Raw genomic sequence first — 24,379 nt, 5'->3', positions numbered from 1 at the left:
CTTAGTAATTAATTATTGGTATACCTATGTAGAGGTAGATTCACCTTCTCGTTTGTCTTCAGAATATAAGTCTAGTAAGTAATTATGTATCTCAAACAAAACATTTGATAATGTGAACATACATTTTGTGTAAAACAATCTCGTGTCATTAACTCATCCATACAAATTTTCAATTAAACAATCTTCGTTTCTCATAACTACTCTTACAAGTCAAGTTCGGAAGCATAAAATTAGGTTTAGCGTCAAAATGTAAGAAGTTGTGTAATATTATAAAGTATTTAAAAAATGCTTACATGTTGCCATCCTGGTTATTCCGAAGCCATGCGTCGGATTTCGCTTTATTAAGCCCTAAGTTCTGCTTAAAAATCGCATCGGCGACACTTTCAAATTCATGCAGAAAGCGTTGACTACCGATTTTTTTTTTTTGGGGTAATATGAAAAAAATGTAGATGTGATGGGATATTTTTACTGGTCCGTATTAAATGCACATGGAAAGCGTAAGACGATAAGCGTTATGCGGCGCCGGCGTCAGTGGCAGCGCGGGCAGCGGTCGCAGCCGCCCGTCACGGCCGTCGAGATGCCCAGCTCCTTAAAGGCCACGTCCAGCTCCACGCCGATATTTTGGAATAGCTCCTTGCCGGCGATCAGATCGTCTGCGAAGGCCGGCCCGGTCAGTTGCCTCACTCGTATTAGTCCGTTAAAAACACGCATGCGTTTCGAATCACTAAAAGTGGGAGCAATTAAACGCTATTCCACCAGCTAAGATTTGTTGCGATTTATTTTTACATGACAAAAAAAAATCCGTTTACTATATAATTCGGTGTGACATGTTAAAGGATAAGAAGCTGGAGGAATGGGCGAGATATCGTAAGTTGGAAATAAAGTTATTCGGCGGGGGCAGGTTCAGCAGGGGCGGCTTCGGCAGGGGCCGCTTCAGCAGGGGGGGCCTCTGCAGCAGGGGGGGCCTCTGCAGCAGGGGGTGCCTCTGCAGGAGGCGCCTCGGCCGGGGGAGCGGGCTCGGCGGGGGCGGGCGCGGGGGCGGGCTCCGCGGGCGGCGGCGGGGGAGCGGGAGTTGTTTCCGCGGGCGGCGGCGGCGGAGGGCTGTGCTCCTTGGGCGGCGGCGGCGGCGGAGCGTTCTTCTTCGCCTCGAGCCGCCGCTTGGCCCTCTCTATTTGCTTGTCCGTGGGGTCGACGCCCGGGATGAGTTCCACGACCGTGTCGTCGATGTCGTCGCCGATGTCATTGAACCTCTCCTTTTCGTTGATCAGGTCATCTGCAGAAGCCACGACCGTCAGCTCGCCTCACAGTGTCATGCGTTAACGTCCATGCCTGGCTACTTCTCTACTGGGGTTTCGGGGCGTCTTCCGGGGCGGTCCGAGTGAGCGCGTGGGCCATGCGTTAATTCCATGCTTCGGAAAAGGTTCACTGGTTCCTTCCATGCTTCGCTATATCGAATAGCGATTTGGAATCGAAGGAGTTTCTTCGTGGCCCAAAGAATACTTTGACCTCTCGGCGGGAGCATGCGTTAGCACTGTTTTGGGTACTGGTTACAACCATGGAGCTACTATCATGACCCGTGCTTCATTCATCGGATGATATTTACAATTCTGAATGATCGTCTCGTTTTCTCGAAATATAAGATTACTTTGATGAATTTTATTAAATTGTTATTACTTTATGAAATTCGTGTAGGTAAAGTTTGTAATATAGCTGGTGGAATAATTAGTTTTAAGGATGAAAGGTTCAGACGGATTAGTAAAAAAAGACAAGGGTTAAAAATAATAATATAATATATTTATAAACACTTGTGTTAGAATACTCTTAAAATCATTAATTTATTTTTCACGAACTTATCTATTTTTTATTAATCGATAACATTTCAAAAAAGACGGATTACCCCCGGTCGATTATTTTAAATTACATTTTCAGAATCTGTATTCTTCATAAGGAGTCATTCCAGAAACGCAAAGCTCTAAGGAATTGCCAGCTTGTTTGCATTTCGGCATTGCTAATGTAACGTGTTCTACATCTAATAATTATCTGTCATTATTCATAGATTAATTTTAATAAATAACAACGGAAACTATGACACAAGAAAAAGAAACATTCTCGAAACCATATACATAGAATATCAGATACTTCAATATCATAAATCAAGCATATTCTCATAAATATCATTATTTTACGTGTTACCATCACTCATTAAATAAAAATAACTAATCTCTTTCCTAGTATTAAGTAAATAAAAAGTTCATAATAAATCGCAAACAGTGCACTCCCCAATAAAACTAAAATTATGTTCATCGAAATCGCTTAGCAAGCTATCCTTAGGAATGTTCCTATGTTAATAATATTGTCTTTCATAAAAACTATCGATTTAGAAAAGAGTATTTACGACTCGTTTTGGTCCCATTAATGGAATGTCGAAATATCTTATCAATAATTTAAATATTACCGTACATCAACACGATTCAAATACGGTCGCGTTTTTACAAATGACTATATGACGAAATGAGGAATTACACTTAGTGGCATACGGGACAAAAAATTAGTAAACTGTGTAGGTATGAAATTAAAAAATTGCACATGGCAGTGGTGTCGTAGCGAACACTCGATCTTGACGTTACATAAAAGCGGCTGGCAATACTTTATACTCTAGTAACATCTAGTCACCCGCCCGCCTCACTTGCGAATTAACTAGTCATATCAATAAAAAAATCATATCAAAAAATAAAATAAGGAAAAAAATCAAAAGTAAAAAATCAATAAATAACACGAGAGTTCATTCATTCCGGCTCAAAAAGCCCGCGTTTCATAAGACTAAAAATACGCTTTTGTAATGGCCACCCGTCGGCTGTCAAAAGTGACAGAAGCCATTTAGAGAGCCGGCTAGTGAGGTGCGTATTCATTACTCGATATCGATAATGGGTGAAGTGAGTCGGGCGGGTTAGAGGGGGCATGTTCACATGTTCTGGATGTCGTGGAGCGTGGCCTCCATTTCCTCCTGCAGAACTTTGCTCTTTTCGCGCTCGGCCACCAGATCGTCTGCAAGATCGGACGCGGCCACGGTAAGTCACACACACCACTATACTTGAAACGAATATTCTCGATATTTGAAAGCAAAACTATTTTTTATTTCTAAAGTTATAGATTATTTAAATTTTTTTTACTACAAATACACTAGCAGTACATCAAAATAAAGATTTAATTTACTTGTCTAAAAAATTCCATTGTTGGCAAAAATAAATGATTTTAATTAACCTAATTTCTTATAATTAAACTAATTTCTTGCTTAAGTAAGAAAAAACAAACAATGATATCATTGTTTATCAATGTTGATGCATTTATTTCAAGGACATCGAGAATATTCGAACCAGGTGGTTAGGGCAAAAAAACAACATTTAAATAAAACCATGCAGAAAACAAAATAAATCGAAAAACTACAACGACAGTTCGAGCAGTCTAGCAGGAAACATTTAAACTCCATGCTAACAAATAATATCCTACACAACTGTGAATATATCTATAACTTTGACATTTTTCGGTAATTTATTTTCTCAGTTGCGTATTAAACAAATTAAAAACTAAATGTTACTGTGAAATTAAGAAAGTATTAAGCTAGAATTATAGCGAAATGAAAAGTAAAGAAGCTTTAAACTCTATAGTACAGCTTTGTAACTCAAAAACACAGCTCAAATGATGGCTGAGATGGTTTAAGTGCGTTTATATCCAAAGCTTTGGTTATTTATCAAACATTAACGTTTTTGCAACTTGACTTCAGAGGTAATTTGAAATTCAACTTATCCGACTGCTGTACTCGATAATATACTTGTTCTACCTGTAGAACTTGAAACTAAATATCCAGATTTAATTTTTTAACAATTGCGTAAGTCTAATTTTAGATTTTTTATAAAATTCCTACAATAATTTTAACGAAATGTAATAAAAAAATATTACCTTCAAGCCTGTCGACCTCCTTCTGGAGTTTTTGCACAGAGCGCTCAGCAAATTCAGCGCGAGCTTCAGCCTGTAAACATTTAAGAAATGAATTAATAGGTGACCTTGAAATAAATAGCCTTTTTTCTGATATTTTTTCAAATATGTACTGACTTTACCAAAAACTATAAGTGAATTGTAATTATTACTACTATTGCTATGATGTACAAATAAAGAATATTTTACTTTTATATAACATAACAAAACAGAAAAAAGGCTATTTTCGTAACATCAAAATTCCATGCAAGATATTTTCATTATTTATTTTTTACGTTAATTTACCTTAGTTAATTAAAATAATAACAATAAAATTTCTTTAAGTTTTACAATCAAAAAATTGGAATTTGTTAAATTCACAAAAAAATAAGAATATCACAAAAACATTTAAAAACTACAACTCAAGCGCCACACATCATGCAAATTACCTTTACCAAAAGCAGCTAAGTGCCGAACTGAGGCTATAATTTAACACAATATACAATTTTACCCCTTATAACAAAAAATGTAAATAAATATGAAAATAATGTTATGTACAAAGAAATAAGGCAAGTAGCTTTGGTCTCCTTTACGTTATAAAAAGTTTATGATACATTTATAAATGACAGATCGAATGTGTTTTCAATTTTGTTTGATTTTTTTTAAGACCAAAATTACAAAAGTAAACAGTAACTTTTTCATGTAAGTACCTTAATTTAAATAAATGATTTTCTATGTGCACAAAAAAATCAAGTGCAAGAAATTCAAAAAGTATAGGTATTTAATTTATTTTACTGTCATTCGAAAGCCATACGATAATAATGATCTCAGTGTTTACAGGTAAAAGTAAGATAAATGATAAACTGTCGTAAATGTAATTGATATATTATTATAAACAGTTTTATCTGTCTAATGTGTTGCCGAGACCAAAGCTACCGCCAGTACAGAGACTTACTTGCGTCAGTTTCTGCGAGAGGCTGTGAATCTTATCCTCGACGTGATCACGGGACGCCATCGCCTAGCCACACATACTAATTACTTAGCAAGCCACCGGCATGCTAGCGCCCGTATTGTGACTGTACGCCATGGACTTATAATCTTTACTTTTAAATGATTTTTAAATGGCCATGTCTGGCAAACGATATACGGAGATGGAATTGAAAATGATGATAATAAGTAGTGATAAAAGAGAGAATTCTATCAAAGTAACGAATTGTTAAGAAGGATTCGTTATAGATAAAACGATTGAAGCATAATTTGACCCCTTTATAAAAAAAGATCGAGTAAATATTCCGAAATAAAAAGATATGATGTAATTAAATATGGAACTGCACAATTCAGATAAATAGTAAAAAGGATAGTAGGAAAAAGGAATAATCCTTAGAAAAAAAAAAGTGTCAAGATTCATATAATACAAAATGATAACATACAAGAAGATAAAGCTTTACTAGACTGCGTGATAAATAAGAAATCAAAAGCGTACGATCACGAAACAGGCGCAAATTATATACATAAATAATAAATACAGGAATAAAATTATTCACAGGTAAAAGTAAAATAATGATAACCTCTAAAATAATATTATGAAGATACATAGATGAAGCACCAACCGCGGTCAGCCACTCGACTACACAAACCTACACCACTGAATTAGCCCTTCTCACCAACTTGTTAGCACGGATAGATACAGAGATCTCAAGAAACAAGGACAAAGAGGGGCTATTTCATGAAACACAGATTGGCAATGAGCGTGGTTCAACACTACAACCACAACCAGATATATCTAAAGATTCCTTCGCTGCAGCCGTCGTTACCTCTTTGAGCTGCGCGTCGAGCAGTTTCACCTGACCCTCGTATGTTTCTTCCCTTTGTGTCGCCTGCGATTATTTTTTGTTAACGAAAGTACACAAATAAAACAGCGAAAACGAAAACTCCATGCAGTATCATACAGTGCCACAGTATAGTTCAATTTACAACAGCAACACTGTCCGATACCAGTACGAAGATTATTAGAAAAAAACTAAAACAACATAACTGTTAAAGGAAAACGTACACAACAACTAAGAGTACGAAATCGAAGAAATAAAATAGGAAATGGTTATACTCGCACTACGTTTCACGCTCAATATATCACAAAAGGTTTCGGCTGTGGCTTTGATAACCATTGAAAATTACAGGCTATCAAAAATATTTGGATTCAGGTTGCGTTACGAAATGTACCGACTCGGAGGCTATTTTTTTATGATTAATTGAGCATGAACAGTACACTAGAGGGAGTGTGCGGCATAATGCAGTTAGGCAAGCGTACAAAACACTCGCACAAATGAACCGATCTCGTTCGCATCACACCTCCTTTAGGCGGGTTGTGAGGGTTTTGATCTGATTTTTGTACTCCTCTTCACGTTGGTTGGCCTGTTAGGAACGGTACTCATTAATTACTTTAGTACTCATTCTGTCATTCTAGTTTCTACGGTAGAACATAAGATCCAAATTAAACGTCATTTTTCATAACGTAGCAGACATTAAATACCTCGAATACGTATCTGGTTGGTGCATCATAATCAAGTTTCACTTTAACTCCAATCAATTATTCAACTATTTTAATTTTATGGTCATTAGCATAGATTCCTAGCCTGAATCAGTAATTGAAACTAGCTCTTATAGAAATAACAATAGGGTATTTGTTTGCATATTAACCTTTTCCTCGGAGACTTCTAGGGATTTCAGGTTGTTACCGACCACGCGAAGCTCTTCTTCAAGCTCGACGATTTTGCTGAAATAAATAGAAGAGACAAATAAATTTCATCTATTAAAAATTTCTATAAGTATATTGTTATTAATTTAATTAAAAATCTGGGGTATAGGTTTATTAAATACTACCATACCCCTTCCAAGTTAACCCGCTTCCATCTTAGACTGCATCATCACTTACCACCAGGTGAGATTGCAGACAATCTCGCCTGCAATCTCACCTGATTGCAGGCAGACTTGTGGATGAATGGACTAAAAAAATTTATCTTGGCTAAGGTCTTTAATATGATTTTTTTTTTCACATTTTAATGAATCACGAATGAAAACAAAGGATTTTATAGTTTAAAGTGTCCATCATTAAAGTAATGAACCTGACCCAAATACTTGTCAATTTAGATAAAAAATTCAATAGTGTGTACAGTAGTTATGTGTCTGGTTATCATGCTGTTTATATTTATATTTTTGTTGACAGTTAACTTTATTACATGAAATATTTTTTTGTTTGTCAACAAATTCATGCTAAATTTAAAAGTAGGATTACTCTATGAAGTTTTTAAAAAATCTGTTTAATATACATTCTGGATCTTTTCCAGCTTATATTAAATATTTTGTAGACCAGAAACGACAACACTTTTTGCAGAAATGTGTGTCCACTAGCAATAAAACTTGCTGAAGTAAGCTCTAGAATGTCACTTGCACCTCACTTGTATTGTGTAAACACTCACAGCAAGTCAATTTCTACAAAATTCACATTGATATGCCAATAACAGTTGACATCTACAAGTTGTATTGCTAGTCGACACTTAGCTTTGTGACTTAGCTTAGAGACAATACCATCAATTTACACATAATTTTAATATAAGCAACTTATTTTTTTTTATGAAAAATGTCAGTAGGTATACGATACTGCTTGTTTTTTTGTCATTTAACAAGCGTATTACTATTCACAGAATAATAAAATTCCACCGTTGAGTAGTCATTTTACATAATTCATTCTAATTTGCGCATAATAGGGCTTCTTATCCGTTATTTAAGTTATTCTATTCGCGAGACAATAAGTTCTACTTATGTATATCAATCCAATTACGAAGTAACACGTCTTTATTACGGAATAAACATATTTGTGTTTTATTCACTATAAATACAGGCAATAAAAGTGACTTTACGGTTATCGTTAAACTTTGACCATCAATAAAATCGAAATGGGTTATTCAAGTAAGGGATTGGACTAATTCAATTTCAATAAATCGGATTAAAGGTTAATCTGCTAGAATTTATATGCAAATGATATTTAAAATTTACAATAAGTTCAGCATTTTTTTATCGGTAACTCTAGTTTACATCTCTAATGATGATAAATGCTGATAGGTGTATGATATCCCATTCAATTTAATATCAATGCCCGAAACGGAATGTATAATGTACGACTTCACATAAATACAAACAGGCTTTTTGGCATATTAAGCAGAAAAATAGCTATTGGATAAATCTTTTTCATACTAAATAGTTTGCAATAATTATTTTGTGACACAAAATCTTGTCCAATAGAACATTCGTTTATATTATGTTCGTACAAAAGTTTTTTCTGTATTGAATCAGTCAACCAAGACATAAGTCCGAATCAAAAGATCTAACTAGACTTGTGAGTTGTGACACTACAGTATTTCTATTGCCATTATGAACAAATTTTTATTGATTTTGAATGTTGTTGCTTCAAGAATGTATCCAAAACTTCTACATTAAGATTTAAGACTGTGACTTAGAAAAAACCTGTGTTTTTTACTAATTCGCTTTATCTTATCATATAATATATTATTGTAACATTTAAATATTGGAACTAATATTGCCTTTCATATTATGTACGTTTATTTTAAATGCTGTTGTTTAATTTTACAAATATGTTGTCGTTTATGGTTTTGTGTTAAAGCGTTTTGTTAGATCTACATTCTACCCATTTACAATATGGCCGTCTATTATAATCAAGACAATTCATTTTGATCGAACATCATGATGTCAATGTATAGTCGACAGTAAAACATCGATACTTGTCATACCGAAGACGCAACGTACATCCCTATACTTTGTTCCGTTTATGATAAAATACATAAGGGGAATTACCTACCATATTTAAATATTTTCGAGTGTTCTTTAAATAGATGGAAGAGCACAAAAATAATTATTATGTAAATAATAATAATCTTTTGTTTATAAAACAAAATGAAGATAAAATATGTACATAATTTCATTTAAGCTAAAACTTGATTAAAAAAGAAACGAATTTTTTTCTATGCGATGTGCTTTAAAATTTGGTAGAAAAGATTAGATTCATTTTAACATACATAATTATATAGACGGCTATATTCTAAATGGAAATTGTTATAGTTAGCACCACAAAAGCTGACCGAGTTTGGCGATCAATCAATTTTATTGTATATCTGAGGTGTGCTGCGCCGAGCGAAAAAAAAAATTCATGCGTTCCGTATCAACAGCACAATCTACAAGAGTATTCTGTATCGTTTTTCGCTATACAAAATTAGGAACTAATAGTCAAAATGGATTTTCGCGTAAGAGTCTGTACTCTGAGCGATCGCGAGCGACGCTCGTAAAAGGTAACTAAATGTCAAAAACTTTATGAAATAGGTCTCTTTGGCGACTAGTTAACATTCCCGGTTGGCTAATCATGAACTGTTTGAGGACAGACCGCTAGTGCGACCAAATAATCGTTTATTGCCAAAAATGATACAGAATATTCCTACTTGCAATAATCGCCTGCTTTTCAAGTTTCGTGGTACGACTTATGACATAGATCATAATAATTAGATCTTATCCTAGAATAGGTAGGTAAGTATATAAGCAAGCTATAGAGCGCTCATATCGCTCATGAGTCACTAAGCAGATGTTCTTGTATAGTGCCGGCAAACAACTTGAACCCTAAGCGGCATACTGGGGAAAAGTTGGCGAATCCCCGAAGCGTCGACTTATCAACTAATGGCCAGTGCCGACTGATCAACCAATTACGTGCACTCGCAATTCGCCAACCAATCACGTCAACATTCAAGTTGTTTGCCGGGCACGACGCGTTAAGACAGTGCTGCGCCATGATTTTAGCGTGAATCCATATCGATGAACGAGTTATAGCACCTTAGCTTAGTCAAAATTTTTAAATCTTCGACAGCAACGCAGACCATAATATGATAGGTTGATAATCTCTAAGGCGCTCTCTATAACTAGCTCATATTCTCTCTATGCGATATACTCACCATTCGCTCTGCTCTGCGCGCTCCTCGGCCCGCTCGAGGTCTTGTTCCATCAGCACGAGCTTGCGCGCCACCTAGCGCCGGCCGAGCGTTAGTACACGCCCACGCACACACACACAACACACACTACGCTACGCTCGTCCATCGCCGCTCTCGACTCAACGCTTTGATGGTGCAGTGCGTGACTACTAGGCGACTACTGGATTTGTGATTTATTTTTACAGTACAGCCTTATGTCCAACGGCTAGGCAAGACCTTCACTGTCTGATAGGAGAGAGGGATAATTTTTCACCATGTCAAAGATAGTGCTTCACTACAATGTCATCTGATGATGTGACGGTGCAGTTTCAATCTGTTAGGTATGGCAAAGACTCATACCCCTAAATCATTGCTAGAAAGGCATTAAACATGGTGCAAAGTAGTGAGGGAAAGGTTTAGTTATTTAGGCTTGCTAGTTCAATTACTCTTTAAACCAGTTTGTAAATGAAATGTGGTCTTATTCGTTGATAAGACCATAATTATTTTTTTTGGAGTTGTATTACTAAGTTTGTTGACTGAAAGTTAGGCCAAAAAGCATTTTTTTTTTTAACTTGGTTCATTTGACATGGCTTGCTTATAAATTATCCGCAAAAGCAACACAAAACAACAAATTATTTAAAAAAAAACAGGATCACACAAAGCGGGTAGTCGAGAGCGGCGTCCGAACTCAGTAAAATAAAAACGAGGGTTGTCCCAAAACATTTAAGCTTTAAGTTTTAGTTTCAGTAATATTTATTAACATATAATATCTAAGTGCTATCTAGTGCGTTATTATATTCGTTATGTGATGTGTGCGCTTGCATATGTGCGGCACGCATACGGCCAGTAATTCTGGTGTAATGCGGTGCATATCTGAAAACGAAAATTGCCCTATACCACACATATTTCCTGGCACAGACTAGCCTACGGCCACGAAGATGATACACACACTAAAGAACAGAAATTTAGTCGGGACACGGACATGATAGTATACATCGCTCGAGAAATATCCATGAGATGGGGCAACCCTTGTTTTGTTTTAGCTATACAGGAGAGTGGCGCTTGCAGCACGCGCTGCGGTGCAAGGGCCACTGGCCTGCGCGAACTTAAATATTAATCGTAAATCAAAACTCAAATTAATGTAAATAAACAACACCTATGCGTTATAATCATGACTGATGCTAATAAAAATAAAATGTAATGTCACCACCTCGGCTTCTATCCCGTAGACGACCTAAAATGGGCATGCAAAAACAACAGCGACGGCCGATGTTAGGATCGATGTCGATAATACGAGTTACGGTGCAGCAATGTTAAGAATGCAAATGAACAACCATGCAAAAACTGTGGCGAAAACTTGCTAAACGAATCCCCGAGCTCACCGCACTCTCTCAATGTTACCTGATACACCGGACAAAAATATGCTTGAAGGCGCTTGAACGCAACGCATCAGAAAAGTTTACAGGCATATCAGTAATACAGGTCGAGCGTAACGGGAGCTCGCGGCTAATTCAATGGAAACCTACGATTCACCAGTCTCGGCGCGCTCCTCGGCGCGCTCCAGGTCCGCCTCTACCATGGCGAGCTTACGAGCCACCTGGAGACATGACACCGTGTGAGAAACTTGCGAAATCCCTTGTACGTGCACAAAGTAAAAATGTCAGCGTTATTATGTACTTCGTCGAACTCTTAAGCAACTGCACCCTTCATATATGGCAGTAATACTTATGTAACGACGTATGCGAGGCATAAACTGGTCGGTCCTTATAAGGGAAAGAAACGTACGGTCATGTACGATACTTCTCCATTTTCGGACTGACTTTTAAGACTACCTTCACTACGCAGGGTCATATGTCAGGGGAATTAGGACAGTATTATTGAAACCATCTGTCCACCACATGTTATATTTTCGCATCGTGACAGGGGAATGTGTTAAAATATTATGAATTTGAAACTGGATAATGTGGTACCTTATCGGAGTGTGATAACTCCGTAAGCAATTCCAGAACGCTTTATCAAAACTGAAGTCTATATAACAATGATAACATGCTACACGAACAACTTGAAAGTATATTAGTGTAATCAAATTTTGGCTAAGACTCTGGTGTTAGTAATGATAATGAATTTACAACAGAAGAAAAAATTTAACACAGACTTCAATCGAAATAAGTAAGAAAAAATTAGGGAGCGTTATTATCTCATCGGAGTGTATTAAAAATTCTGTACAGGAATAGTATCACTCGAAGTCGTCAGATCACAAAACATATCATACCTGCATCTGAATTGAAATAGCTCAGATCTTTAGCGTTTATGATTTATAAAATGTTAACACTGATAAAAATGATGCAGGAGAAATATTTATAATCAAGTATGCGCTGGAAAGCAAAACAAGGGTAAACCAAACAACACCACAACTCAAAGACCTCATCGTATTTCTTGTCGGCTTCTTCAGCGAGGAACCTGGCTTCCTTCAGCTGATTCTCCAGGGCGTCCATGCGCTCTTCATCAGCCAACGACCTGTTCTCGAGGATCTTGCGGGCACTGCACCCCATAACATTTATATAAGTTTCGGTTCAGAAAAAAACAATTTTATATCGATCGTATCAAGGGTGACCCGAGAGTTAGAAGACATGCAAGGGACAGAACAACAAGGAACGATTAAAGCGACATACAACCTGTGGAACTGCAATGCTGTGGAGAAAATCGTAGAATCAGCACGCATCTTTTGAATCATCGGAAAGAATGTGTGTGTGTCATCAAAATATATTCTTAGACGATACGTGCTGTTTCAAGGCATCCATATATAATAAAACATTTAATATTTGAAGATACTCCTACTTTGAATCAGAATAATAATTCTAACTCAAATTAGGAGTAACTTCTTCATTTGAAATCTGAAACACTAGTGAAAAACAGTTTTTGTAATAAATAACATTTCACACAGTAAATTATGAAAAGTATTTGACTGCATAGTGAGTGTTTTTGATTTCAAGTATAATTATTTTGTGTTGTTATACGCTAGATTGACATTTTTATAAAATTTTCTAGTTTAAATTTCAAAATAATATAACGGCCCTTGAAACCTTCATTGAATAATAAAGATTGATCTGAAGGCAGTTCGACCAAGCCTAGTCCCAGTAGTTACGTGTCAAGGTCTACTGATTTAATTTAACATATTGATGTCAAATGGGTGTTCTAGAAAAATTCAAGTTCAAGAGGTGTACTAGCTCTTTCTTCATGTATTACAAAATAAAGGACAGCAGATTTACTTTAAGTTTTTAATTAATGCAATATCAGAAAGACATCAGCCAAATGCATTTACGAAATCCAAGTAGGCACATAAATACGGCAGCCGTCGTTAACAACGAAATGAGCGTTTCGAAATAAAAAGTGATATTAAAAATAAGAATATGATATTTAAATAACGTTCAGTGATTTCAGTAATTACATTTTGAAATAAAGTATTGACATTTATGGGTATTTAAAGTAACAACTCTACTTCGTAATAAATGTTATGCAATAAAAATTAAAGAACTTTTTACTTTGACGCTAAAGTGTAAGCCTTCGCTGTTTATCTGTTTGTTTGTCTGTCTGCCTGTCTGTCAGCGGGCTGTAGGTAATCTCATGAACCATAATAAAGAGTTGAATTTTTCACAGTGTGTATTTGTATTGTCGCTATAACAATTCAAAAAATCAAAATCTTTAAATGAGAAATAAAATAAAAAAATTCAAAAACGTTAAAATACATAAAAATTAAAAAGAATTAAAAAGTGTTATTTCTTGCACGATGGTACGGAAACTTTCGTGTGCAAGTCCGACTCGCACTTGGCCGATTTAAAAAAAACCAGTCGAACGTATAACAACACGTAACCAAAAACTTCTATGTGCCTATAGGTATATAGAAGTCTTTGTAGGTAACGAAGCTATTGCATCAACAGACGTTCACCTCTTCGTATTTCTTGTCAGATTCCTCTGCGATGAGCTTGGCCTGTGCCAGTTGCGCTTCCAAGATGGCGACGCGGTCGTCCTCCATATTGGTTCGGTTCTCCAGCGCCTTGCGTATTCTGGTTAGTGCGGGGCCAAACACATGCGTGTTATAACATCGATATCGAAAAAAGTATATCATGGAAAAGGGTTTTTTTTGAATTATTTTTTTAAAACTATATTCTTGGCTTCGACAGTAACTAATAATGAGTAACTCATATTTATATTACTTTAACTAGACTTTTTAAATGATTTTAAGAAAAAAGTTACTCAGACGATTTTTTTGTAAACTAATTTTGAAGTTTGTTGAAAATGTGAAATTCCAATGAATCATACATTCATTGAAATTTCGAGTACTATCGTAAACAAGAATATTTCAGAAAGATAAGGAAACTCGTAAAGACTGAATAGGTAAAAAAAGAAAAATGTTCAGAGCTGATAAAAACACGAAAAACAAAAAGTAAGACTAGGTTATGAACTAATAATAACACTCATGCACACAATATAATTATTAACTAGAAACAGAAAATTCAATAGGTAGATCGATTATTTAAAATTAAAAAAAAAATGTATTACAAAAATAAAACATTAAGTACTTTTTAAAATCATTTAAAAGATACAGTGTAAAACTACTAGTGGTAATATAATAAAAAGATTAAAATCTACTTTTACTACGCTTTCTGGCTTATCGGTGAATCGGCGTGCTAAATAATTATCTCGTTTCATCGCGTTTACATTGCCTTCGTAAGCCCTAGGCGGTGAAAACTTTAATTCACAACCTTGAGACAGGTGTGTTACGGGTCTTAGTGCTGTACGCATACGTAAATATATCGATGACGGAGTAACATGGCGCGGGCTACGCTGTTTGGTGTCACGCTATTTAAAAACGTCTGGATTTCATCTCAAGGTCGTCCACGCGGACCCTTTCGGGTCCCGGGGTGACTGGTCAGGGCGATGGCCCTCTTCAGTGGTGGCTACGCCGCCTGCGACTGCGGGCGGGGCACGGGGTTGGACCACTGGTCTGGGTGTCAATTCCGGATTGTCATGTCCGGTAGTGGCCGCACGGCAGTGCGATCGAGCCCGCGGATGTTCGCGAGCGATCGGCTACTGCGGCGGCGTGGGATGTCCTTGAGGCTAGCGCCCGCGGCTCGGCGAGGTCGAGCCCGCCGGCGATGTTCCGGCGAGCGCCCGTCAGCCAGCGGCGGGGAAGCAGTGGTGACTATTCAGGTGGTCAGGTCACGTGGTAGACCTAACTTGTCCGGCGGACGCCGATGGTATGGCGCGATGCCCCGCAGGTGCTGGGCTTGCGCTCCATCAGCGCGCGCGAACATCGAGGTGCTCAGGCGGCGAACGTGGTCGTCGAGGCTCTCCATGCGCAGGTCCCTGGAGATGACCGCGTTCCGTACGAAGCGTGGAGCTCCGGCGATGGTGCGGAGCGCTAGCGACTGCTGCGCCCGCAGCGACTTGCGGTCCGTTTCGCTTAGTAGCGCGTACCAAGCTGGGGCCGCGTAAGTGAGTCGCGTGCGGACGTACGTCTTGTAGACGCACAGCCTCGTACGGAGATGCAGGTGGGACGCCAGCACTGGGCGCAAGAGAGCCCGTGCGGCGCGCGTCTGCGTGACCACGTTCTTCACGTGGGATCGCATCTTGAGTCCCCTATCGATGGTTACCCCCAGGTATTTGGCCGAGGGCGTCCACTCGATGGTCTCTCCTAAGAGCGATACCCGTGGCGGCGGGGCAGTCCGCCCGAAGGATACCGCCTGAGTCTTCGCCACGTTGACCTTCAGCCTCCAGTCATTCAGCCAAGCGGGAAGTGCATCCAGTGCACGCTGCATTTTGATCGCCGCGTGCGGTCCATTGATCGACTTTGTTATGAATGCAGCGTCGTCGGCGTACAACGCCAGCATGGCGTCGCCGACCACTGGGATGTCGTCCGTGTATCTGCCATAGCAGACGGGCGACAGGCAGCTTCCCTGAGGCACACCGGCTCGGATGGGGCGCTCCGTGGACAGGGCGTCTTCAACCGCCACTTGAAATCGCCTGTCTTGCAAAAAGGTGGCCACAGTCTTGACTACTCGACGAGGAATAGTAGACGTGGACAGCTTGTAGATGAGCCCGGTGTGCCAGACGCGATCGAACGCCTTCTCCATGTCGAGGAATACTGCAATGCACCGCTCTCGCTTGTTCATGGCGGCAGCGAGGTGGTGCAGTACCCTCGAGACTTGGAGCGTGGTAGAGTGTTCGGCACGGAAACCGAACTGTTCGTCGCGTGGCTGAATATGAGGCGTGATGTGCAGCAACAGCAACTTCTCGAAGACTTTCGAGATCGTCGACAGCAGCGTGATGGGACGGTAGCTCCCAGGCTGCATGATGTTTTTCCCCTGCTTCGGAATCATGATGACTCGGCCGAGCTTCCACGACGATGGGAAGTGCCCGGTGCGGAGTATCCCGTTGAATAGCCGCGTCAACGTCGCGATTGCTCGCGGGGGTAGGTGACGCAGGGCTTCGTTGGTGACTCGATCGGGGCCGGGCGCTTTGCGCAGTTTAGTTCGTCGAATCATCCGAAGGACTTGTCCAGGGGAAAATACGACGGGGTCTTCCGTCGGCGCTATCGGCGACTCGAAGTATGCCTCCAAGTGTCGCTCGATGGCTTCTTCGTGCTGCACATCTGTGGTCGGGTTCGGGGTGAACTGCGTCTCCAGGTGGTCCGCAAAGATCTCCGCTCGGTCCTCGGCACGGTAACGCGGGGTTCCGTCACCGGCCAGGAGGGGCCTAATCGGAGGCGGTTTCCCGGAGAGTCGGCGGCAAAGGCGGTGGATGCCGGACCAGTCATCGCCGGCTCGCTCGATGGTCATATGCCAAGACTCGTCAGCGATAGTTTGTAACGCTTCCGAGATCTTGGCGGCCAGAGCGTTGAGCCGCGTCTTCATGGTCGGGCACCGCTGGTTTTGCCATGTCCGGCGCAGTTTCCTCTTCTCCTCCAGCATCGCTTGGATGTAGGATGGGAGCTGGCGTGGTTTTCGCATGGCTGCAGCGTCGAGTCTGGACTCTCGAAGCGCGGTGGACATAGTCGCGCTGAGGTCCTCGGCGAGTCGGTCGACGTCTGCAGGGCTCTCCACTCTGAAGGACGGCGAATGCTTGGCCATGTGTTCGGCGAAGATTCGCCAGTCCTGGCGATGCTTTGGCGGAGGGAGAAGAGAAGTCATCGGCGTTGTCTTCAGCGTCAAGAGGACTGGTTGGTGGTCGGAGATGAGGTGGTCATCCAGTACGTCTAACGTCGGCGTGGCGGACAAGCCACAGGTGACGGCTATGTCGATGACGTCAGGCGTATATGCTGCGGCGTACGGGTAGTGCGTCGGGACCTCTGGCCCCAGCACCACGTACCCGTGGCGGTCTGCATCGTCCAGGAGGCGTCTGCCGTCCGGACACACGTGGTTGGAATTCCACGCCGTGTGTTTCGCGTTGAAGTCCCCGGCGATAATCGTGGGCAGTGGCGAGTCCAGCAAGGTGTGGACGTCAGTCACTGCGAGGCGATTCGTCGGCGGCTTGTAAAAGGCGAACACACGGGTGGGTTGGCGGTCAATGCAGACCTCCACGCCCAGTGCGTAGGTCGTCTGCAGCTGAGGTACTGGCAGCACTTGGTGGATGACATTCCGACGGACCAAAACTGCTAATCCCCGGTAAGCAGTCCCGATCGGCGAGGCGTGGTCCTCCCGGTAGACGTGGTATCCCGAAAAGTTCAACCGGTCTACTGGTCTGAGGTGAGTCTCGTTGATCAGGCCGATGTCCACTCGACGCTGAGACATCAGGTTCTTGAAAAGACGGGCTTTTTGTGACGAAAGCCCGTCGGCATTCCAGAATGCCACACGGAGCTCACTCAGAGCTGCAGAGCTCCATGATGCAGGCGAGGATCAGCGGGGCTGGATCACGCTGCTCCTGGATTGCCAACAGAACCTGGTGTAGGGTGCCGATGACTTTGGTAAGTCTGGAGTCCAAGTGGCCGGGGGCCGGCTGAGGTGCCGGGCGCGGCGCGCCCTTCCGCTTCGCCTTCGTCTCCCTCGCGGGAGCGGCGACCACGGTGGGCTTGGACTGGGCGGCTGGCGGCGCGGGTGCAGCCGCCGTCGGGCGCTTGGTAGGAGGCTGTGGCGCGGCGGGAGCCGCGGATGCGGCCGCCGTCGGGCGCTTGGCAGAGGGCTGTGGCGCGGCCGGCGCCGTGTCATGGCGCGGCTGCGCGCGCTTGCCACGTCTGCGGCGGCGCTTGCGGCCCGGTTGCTGCTGTGGCTGGTTGGCGGCAGCCATGAGCGAGCCGGGTGCGTTGGCCTCGGTTGTCGAGGCGGCGGCGGCGGCGCGCGCCGGTGCGGTGCGCGCGACAGTGCCCGCCCTACGGTTCCGCAGCTCCTTGCGGAACACGGGGCAGTTGGCGTTGTTCGCCGTGTGCGCGTCGCCACAATTGGCGCACGTCGGTGGCTCCTCCTTGGGGCGCGGACAGTCCCTGGCTGCGTGGTTCCCCGCACAGGCCACGCAGACTATGGGTCGGTGACAATTCACCGAGCTGTGCCGCCACTGCTGGCACCTGTGGCATTGGGCGGGCCCCTTCCTGCCACGCCAGGCCTCAATAGTGATGCCGGGCATACAGAGGAGCTCGTGCACCTCGTATATGCCCGGTGTGATGTCTGGTGCCCGCTGCAGCTGCGCGAACATGAGGCATCCAGGCCTGCCTGGGCGCGCGGGGATCGTCCTCACGTGCTCGGGGACGTATCCGAGCTCTCGCAGCTCTGCCTCGACGAGCTCCGGCTCTGTGTTCGCCGGCAGACCGCGGATCGCGACTTTGAGGCTCCTTTCAGCCGGCAGCGAGTAGCAGAACCAGGAGATTCCGCTGGCGCTCTCCAGCTGCGTAAGGTAGCGCTGGATGGCGCGGAACTCCTGGTCCGACTTGGGTATAAAGCGGACACCCTTGCCAAATGGGCGTCCGTTGGGAGCATGGCCGAGGAGCCTCTTCAGCTCGCGGAAGTGAGTGGGCCAGTCCGGCAGCACCTCCACGATCAGCGGAGGGTAGCGGGCGGCCTTCGGCTTCGGCGTCTTGCTGGGGTCGACGGTGGCGGCGGCGGCGGGCGCGGGCGCAGGAGCGCGCACTGGAGCGGTGCCCGACGGGGTCGTCTTGGGCCTCTTTGCAGCGGCCGCGGCAGCTGCGTAGGAGGGGCCGGGCTCACTCGCCGGCGCGGTCTCCATGGGTTCCGGAGACAGGGCCGGCATATTTGGTGGAGTGAAGGCCGGTGTTTTCTCTCCTCTCCTTTGCGGCGGAGAGGGAAAACGGCCCACAGCAATGTTGTCCTGTGGGGCCGGGAAGCGCGGCGCGTGCGGCGACGGAGAGAGAGTCGCCGGCGCGGCGGGTTGGAGAGATGCGCGCGGCGCGGCGGTCGGTGTGGCCGCGGACGCGGGCGCGGGTACGGCGCGCGGGGCGGCGCTCACGTCAGCGCGAGACGCGGCCGCTCTCGGGTCGGCGCGGGACGGCACGGCGACAGGCGGCGCGGCCGCGCGCGGGTCGTGGCGAGGCGCCACAGCGCGAAAATCGGTGCGGGGCGCGGGGGCGCGCGGGTCGGCGGCGCGTGGGTCGGCTGGGCTAGCCGGCCAGGCGATGGCCGGCAGCGATGAGGCCGGGGAGGATGGAGCCGGCGAAAGTGCGAGTGGGCTCGCGGCGAAGGATTCTTCGCCGGCGCCGACTGCTGGACTGTTCATGGCTGCTGCAGCGCGGGCGGCGAGGGTTGCCTGGCCCGATGCAATGATGGCCTCCAGGGTGTCCGACGATCGGACGAACACCCTGCGGCGGATGGGGCGCGGGCGCGTCGCGCGGCGCTGCGGAAGCGGCGGTGGTGGCATAATGCACTTTCCGCGCGTTACCACCGGCTTCTTGAACGCATGCGCACAGCGCGAGTCGCGGACGCGAGAGCGCTATCGGAGCGCTGGCGGACGAAACGGTGGCGGTCCTTGCCTGGCGTGAGCCCGAGACAAGGGTGTCGGCACGTCGACCCCACCGGCCCAGCTCCCGGGGCTTGCCGCTTGTGGCAGACCGGGAGACTAGACCGGGAAGCACGAACGCGTGAGTCCGAACCACCCCCGCTGGACGCAGTGAGTTTCGGACAGGCAAGTCGCGAAAGTGGTCCGAAAGACTGTAGGCGGGCTCCGAACGCCGGTGCGCAAACGATTCGAGCGCACTCGACGGCAGACGGGCTCGTTTCCGTCTGGATTTTATCCTACACCGGCCCACTTATAGTTCGCGACAGGTCTACATGGCAATCAGAGAGAGGACGCCCCGCACACCCGCATGTCACCCGTGCTAACTCGGTTCGGGATAGCGCGGGTAACGTGGGGGTGGTGTACGAGGCGTCCCCCGGCCTCATATCCCGATTGCCATGTCAACCTGTCGCGAACTAAAGGTACAAATTAGTTATAATTACGTTGCAACGGTATGTGATAGGTAAACGTGTGGTCTTTTTTGCTTAAACTATGCCAATACCTACTACAAAATTATCGGGTCAAAAAATCGAAAAAATTGTGATTGATTTATCCTACTAATTTAGTAAAAAAAGTTTGGCTGCTAGAGGAACTAAGTCAAGCTAATTTGATTTGAACTATTCAAACCATCATTATGCTAACAAATGGATGAAGATTTGTTTATTTGTCAGAAATAATTAAGTATTGCTGATAGCCGTGAGTAGATTAGATACGTACTGCATCAAGATATAATGCATGGGACTGCAGTAGGTACTTACTTCAATCAAAAAATCATTATCAAATTATTTCTTGGAATCTAGATAATATAAGCAACGTACTAATAAGGATTTATAAATTAAAAAACCTATGACTAATAACTTACATTCTCTAAAATCTAAACGGTATAATTTGGAAGAAGTATAGCAGTTTTTATTCAGCCTATACCCCTAATTTAAATCTGACAATTTAGCTTCATTTTTAATTGGAGGAGGCTTCTCAATTCAACGTGATATTTTTCTACTCCATCCGATTTCTCTGAGACTTTTGGGCCTATTTGTTTTTTTATTCGTTACATGCCTCACTTTAAAGTATCCACCAAGATTGCCCATTAAATACCTATCTGGAATTTACGAGTGTATCTAGAATGCTAGGCTTAGGTACAAAGCCAAACATTTGCATAGTACCTGTGACACCAGACAACGTTAGCACTTAGCAGCCAGTTTGTCTAGGAAATACTAGGCCCTAGGGCTTCAACCTGGTGCGGACTCACCGTTCCGATTCATCGGCGGCCTGGCTAGCCTCCGCGAGCTTGGCGGTGGCGGTCGCGAGACGCTCCTCTGACCTCTCCAGGTCTTCCTCGAGCAGCTGGATGCGTCGGTTGAGCGCAGCAACTTCGGATTCGGCCTGCGGATATAATCTTTCATCAGGACAGACACCAAGTGTGTTAAAAATTCCTTATGAAATATCTAAATAATTATCATCATCAACTCTACCCATTGTCGGCCTACTACAGCTGGGTCTACTACATACTTCCTCTCGCAATGAGAAGGGCTTAGACATAGTCCACCACGCTGGCCAAGGGCGGATTAGCACACCTCACGCACAATCTAGATTCTAGAACACTATGAAAAACTGGCAAGTTTCCTCACGAGATTTTCTCTTTCTTCTCTCCCACAGTCTAAGTTATAGAGAGAACCTAAACGAAAGGATATTTAGAAATTGTATCTGAGCGAAACCAGAGCGGGTTAGACCCGCTCCTGTTTGATACAAAAAAAAAATACGATTACGCTAAATTCAATTTTTTAGCTATTTCGGAAGTTGCCCAACTAGCACAACTATTCTATCTTGCGATTTAGCTTCCTGATACGGTTATAGAAAATTAATAGAAGTATAGTTCTTTAAACTCACTAAACTTCTTGCAGCTCTTTTAGTTTAACGAGTTTCCATTTTAGGTTGCATCCTCAATTTCTATCAAGTGAGAGCATATTCAAGTATATAGCCGTAATAAATAAAAGAAAATAGATTATTGTGGTTCTGTTCAATTCAAGTATTTATTGCTGTGAGGAACCTATTAAGGATTACCTACATAATGTATATTTTTGTCAGAGTGTGAAAGTCAGTAGTTTACATTTCGTAATAACCACGATCCGCCTGGACGGTAATGACTCAAAATCCAATGATTCATTAATACCCAATTATTTTAATATTTTCTTGTCTCAACTTAGTAGTCTATACACTTAACTAACTTTGCAAACAAAACGTTATGCTAAACATTTCCTAACAAGTAAGTACCTGGGTAGTTATACCAACGATGAAGAATACAAAAGGTGATAGACATCGCGTTACCGAATAAGTATCTAATAATAAATTTACTCATTTAAATTCCAGATAAACGTAACGACTTATCAGTACGTAGGTAATAATGCCTTCGAGGAGACATTTGCTTAATAAACTAATTATTACCTAACTATACGATAATACGTTATTTTCCTTCGTTAGTTTTATTTATATGTTCTCTGTCATTCTCCACATGTACGAGTATCATCATTTCATCAATTTTCTTAGTGTAAAATTCTTGACTTAAAATATAATCACTATAGGTAATCATCCTCTTTATTTTCCGATTCCACGGAACTATCTATCGATTAAGAAATTGTAAAAATCACTGTCGATATTTTTAATTACATCACGTGACTTCCGATAGTTAGTGATGTGCCAAACTTGTGAATCACCGTTTTGTTTCACTTATTTTACCGTACTGTCCTAAAACCGATGAATGGCAGTGATGGCACCATAAAAGTCTTTATGTCTCCACATTGTTCTTGGTCTTTACATATGTATCATGTACGTACCCACCATGTTGCATTGTTAAACGTCGGCACATTATACGTGTGGAGAATTAACCACCGTCAGAAATATTTCGCTAGTTACTTCTTTATTTATATTCAACGGCTCACGCACATGTTTATGACATCACGCGTCCTTGTTGCGACGATGCTTAAACGAGTCCCAGTTTCTCCTTTTATCCTGTGTCATTATCGCGCTAATAATAAACGTGAGGAGGCCATTCACGGGCGTAGGTATGTTAATTCATATCTACTTATTGATATTACTGATATTAGGTACCCATTCAAATAAAAACAGTTACCATCTGACAGCTATGCTAACTTCACTCGCAAGCTTCAGCAGTCAGCTTTTCCTTTTATATTTAAACATATTCATTAGTAAAAAAATCAGAAATGATAAATCTTTTTCGCATACATGTACAAGACTATTATTAAATAAAATCTACTTGTTAACATTAACAGTATGATTGTTAACATCTATCAAGATGATTAATGGTAGCACGACTTCGAATTTTAAATGGGCTTAATGACCTTTTCATTCGTCAGTTGTTTAGACCAAAATATTGAGTAGGAGAAATTCTATGCACTTTTCTACTACTTCATTGTAACTACACTTTTCTTGATGAAGTTATCCAATAGGTACAATTTATCCAGCGCATACCAGCAAATCTTATGTTCGTTTTCTGAGTAAGAAAACTCGTATATTATGCGAATAGAAGCATTGGCTCTTGAATTGTTAAGTGATAATCAAATAATCTATTCGTAGCTACGAAACTAGTCACCTTGAACTCGCTCGAATGTGTTCACATCGGCGCCCTAAGGCTATTCTGTGTTGGCATATAGAAACTTAGATTTAATCATATTTTGGGTCAACAGCCTTTCGAACAGTTTAGTGGAAAGTTTGAACCGGACCAGGGAACAGTTAATTTTCCTTTAGTAACTGATCCGTATTGCATTTATAAGGCTTCGTGATGAGTTACACTTCAATAGACAAGGTAATGGATGTTTTATATGAAAGGGAGCATACAACTTGGTTCAAAATTATTATCATAGCAGGTAAAACCAACGATGCACACAATGTATTGACTCCTAACAATGATCAACACAACGATTAGGACCCCGAAACAATTCAGAGAACGGTAAATTAGAATAACTATCCTAAGTGATTCTTGTACCTGCGATCTCACTTAAAACATTTATGGTGTTTTTAAGAATCTTTTAAGCCGCGTTAAAGTAAATTAGTTACGTCCGGAGGTAATTATTGTCGTCATTATAAGCGCATTTATTGAATACAATAATGAGCAAACATTTGTTAATCGTTCCACCATACCTGGCTAAAGTACTTATTGACAATTTTGATAATTCTTTGGCCTCCTTTTAGCATGTTTAAAAATACGGATAATGATGACGATTGCGATATATTAAATTGTTAAGTGAACTGAATTAACATGATAAAACCAGCGCCCTACATCTTCTTTTATATTATGCTGATGTTTAGAAAAGTATAGGTTTGGATTTTTGTCTTTCCGATTTGGTTAAAGTTTTTATGCACATTCAAAT

General features: G+C 42.5%; 1 protein-coding gene across 34 annotated transcripts in view; it reads right to left on the bottom strand.

Moving 5' to 3' along the window:
- Window positions 1-24,379, bottom strand: part of LOC123874566 (tropomyosin-2) — a 40,043-nt gene that overhangs the window by 555 nt on the left and 15,109 nt on the right. For 3 of the 34 annotated variants that reach the window (XM_045920026.1, XM_045920007.1, XM_045920029.1), the window contains 7 exons: window positions 21,244-21,377; window positions 13,945-14,062; window positions 9,984-10,054; window positions 6,670-6,745; window positions 6,322-6,384; window positions 3,958-4,027; window positions 754-1,273 (listed from right to left, as the gene is read on the bottom strand). In XM_045920026.1, coding sequence (XP_045775982.1) covers window positions 885-1,273; window positions 3,958-4,027; window positions 6,322-6,384; window positions 6,670-6,745; window positions 9,984-10,054; window positions 13,945-14,062; window positions 21,244-21,377 — 921 coding nt within the window. In that variant the 3' untranslated portion in view covers window positions 754-884. Of the gene's footprint in view, window positions 1-753; window positions 1,274-1,772; window positions 3,046-3,957; window positions 4,028-4,927; window positions 4,991-5,786; window positions 5,850-6,321; window positions 6,385-6,669; window positions 6,746-9,983; window positions 10,872-11,524; window positions 11,596-12,421; window positions 12,540-13,944; window positions 14,063-21,243; window positions 21,378-24,379 lie in introns of those variants that run through there. The other 31 variants (XM_045920023.1, XM_045920025.1, XM_045920003.1 and 28 more) reach the window with 21 other exon arrangements.

Source organism: Maniola jurtina, chromosome 18 (genome assembly GCF_905333055.1).
Source record: "Maniola jurtina chromosome 18, ilManJurt1.1, whole genome shotgun sequence".
Taxonomy (NCBI): Eukaryota; Metazoa; Arthropoda; class Insecta; order Lepidoptera; family Nymphalidae; genus Maniola; species Maniola jurtina.
This window is presented reverse-complemented; position numbering and strand designations above follow the sequence as displayed.